General features: G+C 40.6%; 1 protein-coding gene and 1 pseudogene across 1 annotated transcript; both read right to left on the bottom strand.

Annotated features, from left to right (window-relative positions):
* Positions 1–2165: 2165 nt before the first annotated feature.
* Positions 2166–8108, bottom strand: LOC120737887 (annotated as a pseudogene).
* Positions 8109–11698: 3590 nt separating this feature from the next.
* Positions 11699–15388, bottom strand: LOC120737886 (IgGFc-binding protein-like). Its single transcript, XM_040038800.1, has 6 exons — positions 15127–15388; positions 14457–15009; positions 13766–14364; positions 13435–13592; positions 13110–13284; positions 11699–11956 (listed from the first exon to the last, which is right to left on the bottom strand). Exons 1-6 carry the CDS (start codon positions 15265–15267, stop codon positions 11699–11701), a joined length of 1884 nt encoding a protein of 627 aa, XP_039894734.1. The 5' UTR covers positions 15268–15388.
* Between the last annotated feature and the right edge of the window lie 154 nt (positions 15389–15542).

Below are 15542 nucleotides of genomic sequence, written 5' to 3'. Positions count from 1 at the left end.
GAGCACACTGTCGCGCTGAGCTAAAGGATCCTGTCTATCCCGCAATATATGCTGGATTCTGAGGACTCTCCTTATCAATCTTGCACCTTCCGCAATGGGCTGCTCGCGTAAACGGACAGGATATGACTGCGACAGACTTCCCAAATCCACCTTCGCTTTTATAGCCGTGGTCTCCCATCTTGATTACACGAAGTAATTTGCAATTACTACTCTGAAATATGAATTACATCTGTAATAATCACATAAATGTAATAGAATGTTAATAGTACATTTCCCTTTTTTAGGAAATGACCTGTATGTATCTGTGTGAAATCAATAAATGGATCAAGTGCTGCATTATCTTTAGTTACATTGATAATATTTATTTATGGTGAAACAGTGGTGGAATATCGCTGTTGCTTTCGTATAAATGAAGCGGACATACCTGCGTGGCCGCGATATAATCCTGTTTACATAAAGTAAACCTGCTCCCGAGCAGGTTTACGCTTACGGCTCTGTTGCTATGGCAGCAAGTCCCGGATGGGCTTCGGGGAACCGAACGATCCAAGATCACGCGAAATCGTCAACAATCAAATCCAGCTAACTTACTTAGCGAGGTACGAAGAACGGGCCCCAGTACTTTAATGGCATGAAATAGTGTTTTCCCAAGCGATGTTGAGAAAAAGAGCAAACATGTGTAGATTGAGACCAAACGGTTCTCATATTCCCTCATTTTTCCGATCTCGTCATTTAGGAACGTGTTGGGTGTCCAAAACGTAATATGTTGACAATTTGTCACCTAGCATAAAATGTTACGCTTTGAGAGTGAGAACGTGTTGGATAATAATGAATCACAGTAGGCCAGACTTTAACCCTTTAAGACCTACCATAGAACCAAGTCTGCCAGAGCTTACTTTATATTTTTACATGCTGTAGTGCCATTTTTGGGAGCATTTCAAGTTGATATACATCAATACAACCATTATAGCCCAAATTTTAATAATATGACTGCATTAAGTGCATAGTAATTACATAAATTGCAAAAAAAAGTGCAATAAACTGCAAAAAAAAAATCGTTTTTGTTTTTTTAACATATATTTCTAGTTAGAGAAATTTAAGAGGCTTATCCCTCAAAACTTTAAATACAAAAAAGTTGCACAAAATAGCTTCCCACCACAGGAAATTTATTTTGAGTGACTTTATAGTTTTATTTTTGAAATACACCAATTTTTATATACTGCAGGAAAAAACGAAAATAAATATTATAGTGCAAATTTTGCAAAAAAAAACAGCATATGCATCAAAATAAACTATTTCCAGCAGTGCAATATGAGTCCTAAGGCGTCCCAGAAACGACACAGAAAGTCATAGAGTCAAACATAACTTTTAAAAACACCAGTATAGGCTCATAAGGCCCTGATGGTAAAAAAACTACATGTCCGGAAAAATGACATCACTTCCGGTTTTGGGCAGGATATGGCGGACATCGATAGTTCGCGCTGATGGAACGTTAGGAAGTGTTACAAACAGCTGATCGAATCAGCAAAGCGTGTTTCTGGAATATTATGTTTTTGTTGCTGCAAGTGCTTTTTATGCAGTTTTTGCAAAGCTATATGTGGAAGGAAAACTGTGACTTAGGACAAGCTGGTGGCATACGATGTAAGTACAACTCCTCCGGTTTCATATGCAAAAAAAGTTATTGTGCTAGCTTATGTGGTTGCAGTGCCTTCCAAGATTTAACGCTCGTTATTGAACAGCAGAGCGTAGCCCGCCTCGCCCGGCTTTAAAAGGGTTAAAGTAATAAAAGCATGAACTAATTTTTTGGCGGTCACTTGCAATAGGATTTTTCTAATTAAAATGCAAGAAAGGCCATTATCCCTAATTATTTGTTTAATATGAGCACTGAAGGACAAACCTGGTCCAAACCAATGCACACATTTCTCTTAGTGTTTACTGGATGGCCCATGGTAAGCCCAAATCCAAGTGTGCATCTGGTTAGACATCATTTGTTTATAAGAGTTTTTTCTATAGCTGAGTACAATAATCCTTATCTTTATCTGAATTTTGAAGCAGAAAATAAAGATCATCCATGTCTTTATGTCTTCTTACGACATTTCCTACAGTTTAGTCTCAGGGTTTCATGACAGAGCTGGAGATCATCGCATAGCAGGGAAAATGATACACGATTACCTTTGAAAGATACTGTGCAGATGGTAGCATTGTAAACAGCCCAGCTGGCCGTCTCTGATGGAGCACTGCTGTTCAGGAGTGCACGACGAGGCAGAACATCGCAGGTCATTTGGAGCGTGACATTCACATCTCTGGGAGCAACCGTCTGTCCAGAAGGACTCGCCAGCCTGTGAACCACACCACACCAAATCATAGCCAATCGATACAACAAATATAGTTCTTAAAATACCATTTTGAAGGATTTTGTTTTCATTAATTGTAGGTGATTTAGTGCAGTAATTGCTAGATCACTGCAAACTGCAACTATTAATGTACTAAATATTGTGACAGAGCAACTACTCATATCTGTTGATCTTTCTCCCACAGAAAGGACAGATGCTAAATGCCACAATTTCAAGAAATTGTTCTGTTCTGATGTAGCTGTATAATCTTCAACTGATTGTTTAATGCATTCATTTATTTAGGGACAGATTTTTTCCCCCCCAAAATTCTGCAGTTTAAAGAGTTAGAGCATCATTCTGCTTGTATAGCTACATATTAATTATTTTCTTTTTTAGGGGTGTAAATAAACAGTCATAATAGCTATGCTGAATATATGATAGCAAATGAAGACCTTTTTTGTGATCCTAAGATTTCAGTTATATGAAACGATCAACTGTAGTTGTTGCAGTTTGCAAACCCCTATTATTGCGATTTCATAGAAACTAACCACCTTTCCAGGATTCATCATGGCTTCCTGAAATTTTTCATTTGGTTTGGATATTATTTGGTTATTAACATGAACTAAACATTTTTTCCATGTTTGAGCCCTGATTCCTGTTATTAGACCTAAACTACCACATGTTTCCAGGTAACGTCAGTTTGCATTTTGTAGCCTTGTTTCTTGGTTATTGAACAGAAACCAACATTGATTCCAGGTAAGATATCAGATTTTAAACATAATATTTACGGTGATACGGTTGTCAAACAAAAAAGAATGTTGGTGAATGAGGCAGGATTCATTCCAGCATTATGGCAATATGGTAATGGTATCCCAAAACATTAAAACTTAAAATCATATTAGTATCTTGTTACCCTATTATTATGAGATTAGTATATATAAAAATGTGTTTAATTGTTAGTAAATGTGACTATACTATTACTAATTGTTTTTTTAAGCTCATGTACATACATTTGTATCCATATTATCACTTATAATTTATGGTCTGTTATTACATAGATTTAAATGTAATAGTACTCACTAGATCACATAGTTATTAATCTGGAAATGAAGTGGCAATTATTTGCTATATATCTTGTTTTTATCTTCCTGTTTCTACCTTGTTACCTCAATATTACCACATTATTACTGAGCTATAATAGACTCTGTTGTTTGTTTAATATATATTTCTGAATTTTAAGCTTTGTCACAGTCCAAAACACTTCACGAAGCTTTCTAAATGTAAGAAGGGCAAGTCTGCTGATTCTGCTGATTTGAAGGGAATTACTTCAAAGAGTATTACTATTGACTTTAATATGTCTTACATCATAGTAGAATCCGTCATACTGGCAGCCACAGCTTTCCCACTGGGACACACCTGGTCCCACTCTTGATGAAGCCTTCATCACAGAAACATCCCTCAGAGCAGAACTGCTCACAGGTTTCATCAATGCTACTGGCACAGGTGTGGCCACAGTCAGTACCGCACAGCTCATAATGGCTGTGGCTGGACAGTCCAGTGCTAATAAGTGAGAAACGTGACAAATGGCACTAGTCAGACATACCACTTTTAAATGTAATACAGTGTGGATACAGTGAGTATTGTAAAATTATTGGACATTTTATTTCTGAAGTGGTTAGCAAATTTCTTGTACATTTAGATATAAATAAAATATAATGACATGTTGACTCACTGCAGGTGGTGTTCTCTCTCCAGGGATAGATTCGAACATTAGCAGACTGACAGGCACTGACATATGATTCAATGGCACTGCACAAGAGATCGTGGCCTTGATTTCCTGACAAACATACATCAAACACGCAGTCGTTGAAATATGGCGCCGGGTCCACCTCCTCGTGGCAGAAACTGAAGGGCCCATCAGCTGCCTGTATCACCTCACACTGATCTCTAGCTGGCTGTTCATTGGCACACTGTGGACAGGAGGAGCCACAGCCATCATTGCACGTGTAGTTGCCTGGCACCTTCCAGGCTCTCCCAAACTCATCTGGAGATGTGACTATCGTTCCAGATGGGTGTGTGAAAGTCATCATTTGGATTTCCATTGAAATTTCCACAAAGTCCACATATTTTTTCTCTGTTGATGACAACAGTTAGCAATAGTCCTATGTGTTAGTTTCATAAGGATAAATTATTAGTAAATAAATTATTTATATAGCTGGGATTATCCTGTTTTTTAAAGCATGTCAAACAATAATTACTGCAGCTTTGATGGGTGGGAATTGTACCTGTAATTTGGTGGTACGGAGATAAACACTGCACTATATCCATTATAGGTAACACTCAAGCCAAAATTAGTGCTGACAAGTATACGAGATCCTGTTGCATAGATAGACACATTACCTTCATTCAAGACAATAGGTAAATATCTAGTTACTCCATTCACCTAGAAGAGATATGCAAAGAAAATCAGTGGGTAGTTTTTCTACTTTTTAATTGTTATTTTTTTCATTCACAGCAGTAAAAATATCCCTAAAATATATGTAGCTGCCATTTACTTCATACACCTGAAATTGTTCATAACAATCATTGAATGAGAACTATCACTAATTACTTACTTGTACCAAACCTCTTCTGTCCCTTGACATATGCACGTTGTAGCCCCAGACATTCACAAGAACTTCAGCTACTATTGAAAGTGGACGCCCATTCAATGCCTCATTCTTAGCTTCCACGGAAAACTGATTGAGCTCATCAGTGGCATTACAGAGGGTCACCAGAACATAGCGGCAGGTTCCTTGGAAGTCATAGGCCTTACGATCAAAGGTGATGTAGTGAGGGTCTCCAGTAGCAGAGCAGGTGCCATGAGGGTTGGGATGGCAGCCAAACTCGCCCTCCACCACACGGCAGGACTCCTGGGGCCCACAGGAGTTGGGAGTACAGTGGACGCTCCCTGTAGTGCCGTTACAGGTACACAAGCTCTGACATTCTTCACCATCCCAGAACTGCTCACCACCTTGGTGATAGCGTCCTTGATGATAGCATCCACAAGATGTTGGTGGAACGCACTGGTCACCATTGAGGATAAAACCACTGTTACACTGACAGCCCTCCTGGCACCACAGTATCACAGGTGAAGGGGAAAGAGAGGCTGGGGCAAGCAGAAGGACAAGAGGTTCCACAGAGTTCATAATGGCTGTTTGATGGGCAGGTTAGTGCTGGAGAAAAACAAACAGGTTAACATAAAAAAGCATTTTTAAACATTTGGAGATCATGGCTAGAATTAATTCAAAAACAGTTGAATGCTTACCACAGCCAGTTGCATTTCTCCATTGTCCTAAGGCAACACCCTTCTGTTGACACATTAGTGCATAATCTCGTAGGACGCCACACAGAGTTGATGCTGGATTGTTAGAGCCCCCCATGATCTCCACACATACATCCACCTGCTGGCTTGGGTCAACCACAGACCAACAGGGTACAAATGGCCCATCTGGTGAGCTGAGAATGCCACAGTACTCAGTAGAATTGTAATTAGTTGTAGAATTTTGGTTCATGCTTTCCACGCAGTGAGCAGCCAGAGAGCCATCTCGCCAACTGTCTCCAAAGTCCTGAGAACTGTTGACCAGAACACCGTTGGGTGTATTGAAGTCATCATGTGGATGACCATTGTAATTACCACAGAGTCCACCCAGTGAACCATTGTAGACACCAGGAGCAGTGACACGGACAAAGTGAGGCCAGACTGTCTGCACAGTTACACCAAAGGAGGTGCGAATGATGACACTGTAAATGCTGCTGTGGAAGATCTGGATTCGGTTGGATGGAGTGCTGAAAGGTAGCCTGATCAGCTGACCGTTAACCTGCAGGATCATCCAGTTTTTTGCAGTTAACAAGACTTAAACAGTATTGTGTCCGTGTACACATAAATAAATATTAAAGGAAGAACATAATTTTAAGTAAGTGTTCCATTCACTTACCTTCACTTTACTGTTCCTTGCCATCTCAATAGATACGTGTATCCCCTCTGCTTCAAAATGCAGAATTCGTGCAAAACCTTGCTGGCCTCTTGGCACTTTTTCTGCTGTCACCATGAAGTGTGGGTGACTGGACAGTCCCATAACTTTGGCAAGTGTCAATCGACACGCTCCAGGATATTGGTATGTCAGTCCATCAAATGTCTGATATGACCCTGGACCTCTGATCCAGCATGTTTCATAGCTATTTGGTCTGCATCCTCTTTCTCCATCCTCCACCCTGCATGATTCAAATGGGCCACAACCATGAGAGTGGCAAGTCATGGAGCCATAACTGCAGCTACAACGTCTCCCACAGTCTTCGTCTAGTATTACAGTTTGTCCAGAGCGGTAGTAACGGCCCTCAAAGCTGCAGCCACACTCAGCATGAGGGACGCAGACCCCACCACTGAGGATGTAGCCTGAATCACAGATGCAGCTTTCCTGGGGAGGTAGAGGGCAGTTATGGGTAGAATTGGGATTAACACAGGTAGGTGGACATCCTGTGCCTTCAGACTCAAAGTGGCTGTTGGCTGGACATGGAATTTCTAGAAATAAGAGAACAACAGCGATATTTACATCGGTGGAATTTTAATACAATAATATTTTGAAATAATGCAAAAAAAAAAAGAAAGTGATTAACATACCACAAAAGCCAGGTGTCCTCCAACTTGGTAGCTGAATACCACTTTGTTGACACTGACTTGCATACACACTTAGTGCTTGACAGAGAATAGGTCGGTACCCTCCTCCTACACACAGATCATACACACAACTGTCCACAAAGGACTGTGGAGGAAGTTGCTGATGGCAAACCGTGAAAGGTCCAGAACTACTGCTGAGGATACCACAGTGGTCAGTGTTGCTGTACAATGCTGTCTCTTCTACAGTGCAAACAGCACAGTCCAGACCTCCGCACTGTGGCCCACAGCCAGGCTCATCATCCCCAGATGCTTGCCAGCTGTTAGCAAAAACCACATCAGAGCTCACAACCTCACCGTCACGAGTTTGAAAGTCATCTCTACGAATGCCATTGAAGTTTCCACAAAGACCGCATGTACCATTCTGGTAAGTGTAGGGCAAGCTGATCTGGACATAATGATTTGTGTCATAAGACACCACTAAACCAAAGTCAGTGCTGACAAACACAGAAAAACCTGAATCATAAACCTGCACGGTGCCATTGCTAAGGGAGAATGGAGTGGATGCAAAGTTCCCGTTAACCTGTAAAAAAACCAGCAAATATATCAAGTGAGAAAATATATCTGGTCATAAAGTGTAGAATTTATCCAGAATCAAAATGACCAACCTTAGCCTGACCACGGCGTCCTTTGACAAGCTCAATTGTGTCATTGTAGACATGCACTTTCACCAGTCGTGTCCAAGAGACTCGAGTACTGCCTCTGTGCTCATTTTTGCCTTCTACTCTGTAGTAGGGCTGTCCACTATTACATTGCTCAGAGAGAACATACGTGCAAGTGCCTTGAAAGTGAAACACTGTGTTATCAAAGGTGTAGTAATGGGGATCACCGCTTATGGTGCAGGTTCCTCTTGGCACTGTCTGACAGGAGAACTGGAAGGAAGCTGGCTTGCAGATCTGTGAAAAGGAGCACGGCTCATTGCGGCACTGCAGGCCTGTTGAGGTACATGTGCACTTCTGTGCACAGGTCCTGTCACTCCAGAATGAAGCACCCAGCTGCACTAATTCACCTTAAAAAGAGTAAAAGGAAATGTCCCTTATGCCTTGTGTTAAATGTCCAGACATTTATCTTACATTTTTTTCATGTACTGTCAAATAACAGCAGGAATTGCCTCAAGGCACTTTATATTGTAAACTAAAGACCCTCAAATAACAGAGAGACCACTGCAACAATCCAACAATGCCTAACAGCAGTCTGAGATGTGCTCTGTTGGGAGGATACGGCACTATGATTTCATTAAGATAAGATGAGGCCTGATTGTTCAAGACCTATATGAGGAAAATAATTTTACATTTGAATCTGGATTTAACAGGGAGCAAAAGAAGGGAAGCTAGTATAGGAGAAATATGTTCTTTCTTTTTAGTCCCTGTCCGTACTGCAGCATTTTGGATCAACTCGATGCTTTTCAGTGAGTTTTTGGGAAAATCTGATAATACAGACCGTTCTCACTCCCGAGGCGTAACATCCCGACGTTTTGTCACGTCCCATGGCGTTCCTGAGGAACGCGAAAGGTGACCTTCCGCGTTCTTATGGTACGCGCCGGGTTATGAATGAAATCAAGTGGAATGACGGTCCTGCGGTAATAGACGTTCCAGCCCTGTATTCCAGCCCTAAACCTAACCTTATCCCTAACCATAACGTTATTCCTAATCTTAACCTGGGGCCCGTTCTTCGTACTTCGCTTACTACATCCAAGATCAAATGACACATCCAAGACCAAACCATCGCGCTAACCGTGAGCTCGCTAATCCGGTTCCCCGAACACACCTGCTGTTGACGATCAGTACAGCTGGATGAAGTAATGTGAGATCACTGGGCGTCGTAAAAGGGGCTACGCATCGATAGTAGAAACATTGATCGGCAACCCTCTGATTGGTCGGCAAAAATGTCGAAGGAGCGCGCTCAGTATTTTTCGGCAGCAGAGCAAGAACTCTTGAGTGAGGGATTTCAGGAGTTTCAGAGTTTAATCAGAACGCAAGGGAACACTGCAAAGGCTGCAAAAGCAAGGAGAGAGGGCTGGCAGAAAGTTGCTGACAAATTAAACTCGTAAGTAATTTAATAATAACAATATTAATGGAGTGGATTGATATAGCGCTTTTCAAGGCACCCAAAGCGCTTTACAATGCCACTATTCAGTCACTCTCACATTCACACGCTGGTGGAGCCAAGCTACGGTTGTAGCCACAGCTGCCCTGGGGCAGACTGACAGAAGCCAGGCTGCCATATCGCGCCATCAGCCCCTCTGGCCAACACCAGTAGGCGGTAGGGTAAATTTATTATATTACACTATATTATCCAATATTATATTACATTATATTATATTATGTTATATTATATCCCCTTTCACATTAGAGCCACAGCAGGACACACTAGAACATGGGAACAAGTAAAAGTGAAATATAAGAATATTCTACAGAATGGTAATATTTATCACTTATATTGCTTTTCGTCTCTTGGAAAGAGACCCTGAAATAATCTGTTTGTTTGTTCATAACAGCAACCAAGAAAAGGGCAGAGCACAAAAAGACAGGTGGTGGTCCTGCACCCCCTCGTCAACAAGTTGGTTAAGTGAATAATACCCTCACGGGAATATCGATATCTCTCAATGAGCACACTGTCGCGCTGAGCTAAAGGATCCTGTCTATCCCGCAATATATGCTGGATTCTGAGGACTCTCCTTATCAATCTTGCACCTTCCGCAATGGGCTGCTCGCGTAAACGGACAGGATATGACTGCGACAGACTTCCCAAATCCACCTTCGCTTTTATAGCCGTGGTCTCCCATCTTGATTACACGAAGTAATTTGCAATTACTACTCTGAAATATGAATTACATCTGTAATAATCACATAAATGTAATAGAATGTTAATAGTACATTTCCCTTTTTTAGGAAATGACCTGTATGTATCTGTGTGAAATCAATAAATGGATCAAGTGCTGCATTATCTTTAGTTACATTGATAATATTTATTTATGGTGAAACAGTGGTGGAATATCGCTGTTGCTTTCGTATAAATGAAGCGGACATACCTGCGTGGCCGCGATATAATCCTGTTTACATAAAGTAAACCTGCTCCCGAGCAGGTTTACGCTTACGGCTCTGTTGCTATGGCAGCAAGTCCCGGATGGGCTTCGGGGAACCGAACGATCCAAGATCACGCGAAATCGTCAACAATCAAATCCAGCTAACTTACTTAGCGAGGTACGAAGAACGGGCCCCAGTACTTTAATGGCATGAAATAGTGTTTTCCCAAGCGATGTTGAGAAAAAGAGCAAACATGTGTAGATTGAGACCAAACGGTTCTCATATTCCCTCATTTTTCCGATCTCGTCATTTAGGAACGTGTTGGGTGTCCAAAAACGTAATATGTTGACAATTTGTCACCTAGCATAAAATGTTACGCTTTGAGAGTGAGAACGTGTTGGATAATAATGAATCACAGTAGGCCAGACTTTAACCCTTTAAGACCTACCATAGAACCAAGTCTGCCAGAGCTTACTTTATATTTTTACATGCTGTAGTGCCATTTTTGGGAGCATTTCAAGTTGATATACATCAATACAACCATTATAGCCCAAATTTTAATAATATGACTGCATTAAGTGCATAGTAATTACATAAATTGCAAAAAAAAGTGCAATGAACTGCAAAAAAAAAAATCGTTTTTGTTTTTTTAACATATATTTCTAGTTAGAGAAATTTAAGAGGCTTATCCCTCAAAACTTTAAATACAAAAAAGTTGCACAAAATAGCTTCCCACCACAGGAAATTTATTTTGAGTGACTTTATAGTTTTATTTTTGAAATACACCAATTTTTATATACTGCAGGAAAAACGAAAATAAATATTATAGTGCAAATTTGCAAAAAAACAGCATATGCATCAAAATAAACTATTTCCAGCAGTGCAATATGAGTCCTAAGCATCCCAGAAACGACACAGAAAGTCATAAAGTCAAACATGACTTTTAAAAACACCAGTATAGGCTTATAAGGCCCTGATGGTAAAAAACTACATGTCCGGAAAATGACATCACTTCCGGTTTTGGGCAGGACATGGCGGACATGCGATAGTTCGCGCTGATGGACGTAGGAAGTGTTACAAACAGCTGATCGGATCAGCAAAGCGTGTTTCTGGAATATTATATTTTTGTTGCTGCAAGTGCTTTTTATGCAGTTTTTGCAAAGCTATATGTGGAAGGAAACTGTGACTTAGGACAAGCTGGTGGCATAAGATGTAAGTACAACTCCTCCGGTTTCATATGCAAAAAAAGTTATTGTGCTAGCTTATGTGGTTGCAGTGCTACCAGGATTTAAAAATAGTTATGCAACACAGAGCGTGCCCGCTCCGACCGGCTTTAAAGGGTTAAGTAATAAATGCATGAACTAATTTTTTGGCGTCACTCTGAAATAGGATTTTTCTAATTAAAATGCAAGAAAGCCATTCTAATTATTTGTTTAATATGAGCACTGAAGGACACAACCTGGTCAAAAACAATGCAAACATTTTTCTTAGTGTTACTGGAGGCCACGGTAATCCCAGTCCGAGTGTGCATCTGGTTAGACATCATGTTTGTAAGAGTTTTATAGCTGAGTACAATAATCTTATCTTTATCTGAATTTGAAGCAGAAAATTAAAGATCATCCATGTCTTTATGTCTTTAAGACATTCCTACAGTTTAGTCTCATGGTTTCATTGACAGAGCTGGAGATCATCTGCATAGCAGGGAAAATGTACACGATACCTTTGAAAGATACTGTGCAGGTGGTAGCATTGTAACAGCCCAGCTGGCCGTCTCTGATGGAGCACTGCTGTTCAGGAGTGCACGACGAGGCAGAACATCGCAGGTCATTTGGAGCGTGACATTCACATCTCTGGGAGCAACCGTCTGTCCAGAAGGACTCGCCAGCCTGTGAACCACACCACACCAAATCATAGCCAAATTGATACAACAAATATAGTTCTTAAAATACCATTTTGAAGGATTTTGTTTTCATTAATTGTAGGTGATTTAGTGCAGTAATTGCTAGATCACTGCAAACTGCAACTATTAATGTACTAAATATTGTGACAGAGCAACTACTCATATCTGTTGATCTTTCTCCCACAGAAAGGACAGATGCTAAATGCCACAATTTCAAGAAATTGTTCTGTTCTGATGTAGCTGTATAATCTTCAACTGATTGTTTAATGCATTCATTTATTTAGGGACAGATTCCCCCCCCCCCAAAATTCTGCAGTTTAAAGAGTTAGAGCATCATTCTGCTTGTATAGCTACATATTAATTATTTTCTTTTTAGTGGTGTAATATAAAACAGTCATAATAGCTATGCTGAATATATGATAGCAAATGAAGACCTTTTTTGTGATCCTAAGATTTCAGTTATATGAAACTATAAACTGTAGTTTTGCATTTTGCAACCCCTATTATTTGCTATTTCATAGAAACTACCACATTTCCAGGTATTCATCATGCTTCCTGAAATTTTTCATTTGGTTTGGATATTATTTGGTTATTAACATGGAACTAACATTTTTTCCATGTTGCAGCCCTGATTCCTGGTTATTAGACCTAAACTACCACATGTTTCCAGGTAACGTCAGTTTGCATTTTGTAGCCTTGTTTCTTGGTTATTGAACAGAAACCAACATTGATTCCAGGTAAGATATCGGATTTAAACATAATATTTACGGTGATACTGTTGTCAAACAAAAAAGAATGTTGGTGAATGAGGCAGGATTCATTCCAGCATTATGGCAATATGGTAATGGTATCCCAAAACATTAAAACTTAAAATCATATTAGTATCTTGTTACCCTATTATTATGAGATTAGTATATATAAAAATGTGTTTAATTGTTAGTAAATGTGACTATACTATTACTAATTGTTTTTTTTAAGCTCATGTACATACATTTGTATCCATATTATCACTTATAATTTATGGTCTGTTATTACATAGATTTAAATGTAATAGTACTCACTAGATCACTTGGTTATTACTCTGGAAATGAAGTGGCAATTATTTGCTATATATCTTGTTTTTAACTTCCTGTTTCTACCTTGTGTCTACACTGTCGACAGGAGGAGCCACAGCCATCATTGCACGTGTAGTTGCCTGGCACCTTCCAGGCTCTCCCAAACTCATCTGGAGATGTGACTATCGTTCCAGATGGTGTGTGAAAGTCATCATTTGGATTTCCATTGAAATTTCCACAAAGTCCACATATTTTTTCTCTGTTGATGACAACAGTTAGCAATAGTCCTTGTGTTAGTTTCATAAGGATAAATTATTAGTAAATAAATTATTTATATAGCTGGGATTATCCTGTTTTTTAAAGCATGTCAAACAATAATTACTGCAGCTTTGATGGGTGGGAATTGTACCTGTAATTTGGTGGTACGGAGATAAACACTGCACTATATCCACTATAGGTAACACTCAAGCCAAAATTAGTGCTGACAAGTATACGAGATCCTGTTGCATAGATAGACACATTACCTTCATTCAAGATAATAGGTAAATTTCTAGTTACTCCATTCACCTAGAAGAGATATGCAAAGAAAATCAGTGGGTAGTTTTTCTACTTTTTAATTGTTATTGTTTTTCTTTCACAGCAGTAAAAATATCCCTAAAATATATGTAGCTGCCATTTACTTCATACACCTGAAATTGTTCATAACAATCATCGAATGAGAACTATCACTAACTACTTACTTGTACCAAACCTCTTCTGTCCCTTGACATATGCACGTTGTAGCCCCAGACATTCACAAAAACTTCAGCTACTATTGAAAGTGGACGCCCATTCAATGCCTCATTCTTAGTTTCCACGGAAAACTGATTGAGCTCATCAGTGGCATTACAGAGGGTCACCAGAACATAGCGGCAGGTTCCTTGGAAGTAATAGGCCTTACGATCAAAGGTGATGTAGTGAGGGCCTCCAGTAGCAAAGCAGGTGCCATGAGGGTTGGGATGGCAGCCAAACTCGCCCTCCACCACATGGCAGGACTCCTGGGGCCCACAGGAGTTGGGAGTACAGTGGACGCTCCCTGTAGTGCCGTTACAGGTACACAAGCTCTGACATTCTTCACCATCCCAGAACTGCTCACCACCTTGGTGATAGCGTCCTTGATGATAGCATCCACAAGATGTTGGTGGAACGCACTGGTCACCATTGAGGATAAAACCACTGTTACAATGACAGCCCTCCTGGCACACAGTATCACAGGTGAAGGGGAAAGAGAGGCTGGGGCAAGCAGAAGGACAAGAGGTTCCACAGAGTTCATAATGGCTGTTTGATGGGCAGGTTAGTGCTGGAGAAAAACAAACAGGTTAACATAAAAAAGCATTTTTAAACATTTGGAGATCATGGCTAGAATTAATTCAAAAACAGTTGAATGCTTACCACAGCCAGTTGCATTTCTCCATTGTCCTAAGGCAACACCCTTCTGTTGACACATTAGTGCATAATCTCGTAGGACGCCACACAGAGTTGATGCTGGATTGTTAGAGCCCCCCATGATCTCCACACATACATCCACCTGCTGGCTCGGGTCAACCACAGACCAACAGGGTACAAATGGCCCATCTGGTGAGCTGAGAATGCCACAGTACTCACTAGAATTGTAATTAGTTGTAGAATTTTGGTTCATGCTTTCCACGCAGTGAGCAGCCAGAGAGCCATCTCGCCAACTGTCTCCAAAGTCCTGAGAACTGTTGACCAGAACACCGTTGGGTGTATTGAAGTCATCATGTGGATGACCATTGTAATTACCACAGAGTCCACCCAGTGAACCATTGTAGACACCAGGAGCAGTGACACGGACAAAGTGAGGCCAGACTGTCTGCACAGTTACACCAAAGGAGGTGCGAATGATGACACTGTAAATGCTGCTGTGGAAGATCTGGATTCGGTTGGATGGAGTGCTGAAAGGTAGCCTGATCAGCTGACCGTTAACCTGCAGGATCATCCAGTTTTTTGCAGTTAACAAGACTTAAACAGTATTGTGTCCGTGTACACATAAATAAATATTAAAGGAAGAACATAATTTTAAGTAAGTGTTCCATTCACTTACCTTCACTTTACTGTTCCTTGCCATCTCAATAGATACGTGTATCCCCTCTGCTTCAAAATGCAGAATTCGTGCAAAACTTTGCTGGCCTCTTGGCACTTTTTCTGCTGTCACCATGAAGTGTGGGTGACTGGACAGTCCCATAACTTTGGCAAGTGTCAATTGACACGCTCCAGGATATTGGTATGTCAGTCCATCAAATGTCTGATATGACCCTGGGCCTCTGATCCAGCATGTTTCATAGCTATTTGGTCTGCATCTTCCTTCTCCATTCTCCACCCTGCATGATTCAAATGGGCCACAACCTTGAGAGTGGATAGTTATGGAGCCATAACTGCAGCTACAACGTCTCCCACAGTTTTTGTCTAATATTACAGTTTGTCCAGAGCGGTAGTAGCGGCCCTCTAAGCTGCAGCCAC

Source organism: Simochromis diagramma, unplaced genomic scaffold (genome assembly GCF_900408965.1).
Source record: "Simochromis diagramma unplaced genomic scaffold, fSimDia1.1 OVJJ01000402.1, whole genome shotgun sequence".
NCBI classification, from domain to species: Eukaryota; Metazoa; Chordata; class Actinopteri; order Cichliformes; family Cichlidae; genus Simochromis; species Simochromis diagramma.
Note: the sequence above shows the minus strand (reverse complement) of the source record. Positions and strands in the feature narration are given on the sequence as shown.